The sequence below is a fragment of the Cynoglossus semilaevis genome, chromosome 8, assembly GCF_000523025.1.
Source record: "Cynoglossus semilaevis isolate Cse_v1.0 chromosome 8, Cse_v1.0, whole genome shotgun sequence".
NCBI classification, from domain to species: domain Eukaryota; kingdom Metazoa; phylum Chordata; class Actinopteri; order Pleuronectiformes; family Cynoglossidae; genus Cynoglossus; species Cynoglossus semilaevis.
This window is the reverse complement of record NC_024314.1, coordinates 10,066,877-10,069,147: the sequence shown is the minus strand read 5'-3', so window position 1 is coordinate 10,069,147 and position 2,271 is coordinate 10,066,877. Positions and strand designations below refer to the sequence as shown.

The window sequence follows — 2,271 nt, the reverse complement described above, 5'->3', positions numbered from 1 at the left end:
ACAGACGAGACAAATGCTGCGGAACGTTCCAGACTTTTTCTTGGTGACTCCGAGTTTTTCTTCTTTTTTCCGATGAGGCGATTGTGCTGTTACAGAGGGAGGAAGTCGGAGTTCATCAGTGTAGAGACGTCGATGGGCCCTGGTCGAACCAGAACCTCGAGATACGAGTATTTCGAGATATGAGGACACTTGATAGACACCGACGCTAGGCGGCTGAGCGCACGCGATTTTCTCTCTATTTTGTGCATTATTCTTCATAATAGTGATGAGTCCTAAGAAAGTGAGTGGTAAGGATGGTGGTGAGAAGAAGAAACACATGATGACCATGATGAAATAAAGCATGAAATTGTTGATAAATATGAGTGTGGTGCCCGCTAAAGAAAGAATGTAAATCTAAAAAAGCTAAAAAAAAAAAAAAAGTAGTGTACGTGTACTTCTAAATCACGTAGATAACGCAAACAGTACAGAAGACTCTCGGGAGATGCGTATGGAAGTCGATGAACACGCGAAGTGAACGAGTGAGGCGGCGTGGGCTGCTCCGAGTGCTTTATATCTATTATATCTTTACGCATATCTCAAAGCAAAAATTTGCTCATATCTCGGAGTACTGTTATGTTGGGACGCTGGTATCTTGATGTTCCACTGTATATGTATATATATTAATTGAAGTAAATGACAACTTGCTTACATATAATATGGTGAAAAAGAAAATAATTACAGTATTTTCCGGACTATAAGGCGCACTTAAAAGTCTATAATTTTCTCAAAAATTGAATGTCGCGTCGTGCCTCCAAACACCCGGAGACTCTGCGTTGTGTTTTATAATTGTCGATGTATGGTGCGATGCAGGACGATTTTTTTTTTTATATTTTATTTCTCCTTTTACAGGCAAAACACACACTCTCTCTGCAAAACAACATCTGCACGGAACAGCGTCAAAACAACAATACGGTGACCATCCAGAACAAAAATAATGACAACCGCCTGACTCTGGAGGGGCGAACAACAACAGCGTCCTCCTGTGTCCAACTTGGGTCACTACCCTTTTCCACAAATCTCCGTCCCTATTGATCCATGCTGACCGATACGGTCAAAACCCAAGTGAAGCAAATTCATTCAGGGCTTGCCATCATTCCGAGTGAATTAACCAATGAATTCCAACTGCTAAATATTGGTGTTAACAGGGCAGTTCAAAGTTAAATTGCGAGCTGACAGAAGGCGAACACACAAGCGAACTCACCAAGACAGAGAGGCAACGCCGGGCGAATTACGCCACTATCTGCCAATGGATCGTGGATGACTGGGCTAAGGTGTCAGTCTCACATGTCTGGGCTAAGGTGTCAGTCTCAAATGTCGAATCATGACTGAACAACTAATTAACAGCAACGAGACTGACTCGGATATTGACAAGAAGGATCCGAACATGTTAGATTGTTCCGCTTAATTGTTTCGCTGACTGTTTTGTTTTTCGCTTAATGCGCCTTATAACCCGGTGCGCCTTATGTATGAAAATATTCCCGTTCATTGATAGCGCGCCTTATAATGCGGTGCGCCTTATGGTCCGAAAAATATGCTAAATAATTTTATTTACTACCTTGTTCCGGAGGGAAAGGGAGCTTCCCAGCATGTAACGCCATTTCTAACGCCTGGTCCTCCTGGGTCACGAATGGCTCCAGGTGCAAAGGCAGAGACATCAGAAACTGCCCTATCTGGAAGAAAAACAAAATATCAAAGCAGATTGTTAAAGACGATCTGGTAGCCCTCTATTGCCTCGTTTGGTTTTTCATTACTTTATTTTCATCAAACCTAACTGACATTTGCAATGTATTCCTGAGGAGACAGGCTGAACGTTGGCAGGTCCTCTGTGTAGTTCTCTCCAAGTCTAGGCACCTCTTGATTCTGATTACAAAAAAAAAAAAGGATACTTAAAAATACACTATATGACCAAAAGTATTGGCTCACCTGCCTTGACTCCTACTATGAACTGAAGTGCCATCCCATTCCTAACCCAGAGTTCAATATGATGTCGGTCCCCCTTTTGCAGCTATTACAGCTTCAACTATTCTGGTGAAGACTGTCCACAAGGTTGAGGAGAGTGTTTATAGGAATTTGGTGAGGTCACACACTGATGTTGGTCAAGAAGGCCTGGCTCTCAGTCTCCGCTCTAATTCATCCCAAAGGTGTTCTATGGGGTTCAGGTCAGGACTCTGTGCAGGCCAGTCGAGTTCATCCACACCAGACTCTGTCATCCACGTCTTTATGGACCACTGA

General features: G+C 43.1%; 1 protein-coding gene across 1 annotated transcript in view; it reads right to left on the bottom strand.

Moving 5' to 3' along the window:
- The window catches only part of cog7 (component of oligomeric golgi complex 7), a 13,443-nt gene that overhangs the window by 1,753 nt on the left and 9,419 nt on the right, over nt 1-2,271 (bottom strand). The window contains exons 14-15 of the mRNA XM_008314629.3: nt 1,816-1,899; nt 1,595-1,709 (exon numbers count right to left, since the gene is read on the bottom strand). Of these exons, the coding sequence (XP_008312851.1) occupies nt 1,595-1,709; nt 1,816-1,899 (199 nt within the window). The remainder of the gene's footprint in view (nt 1-1,594; nt 1,710-1,815; nt 1,900-2,271) is intronic.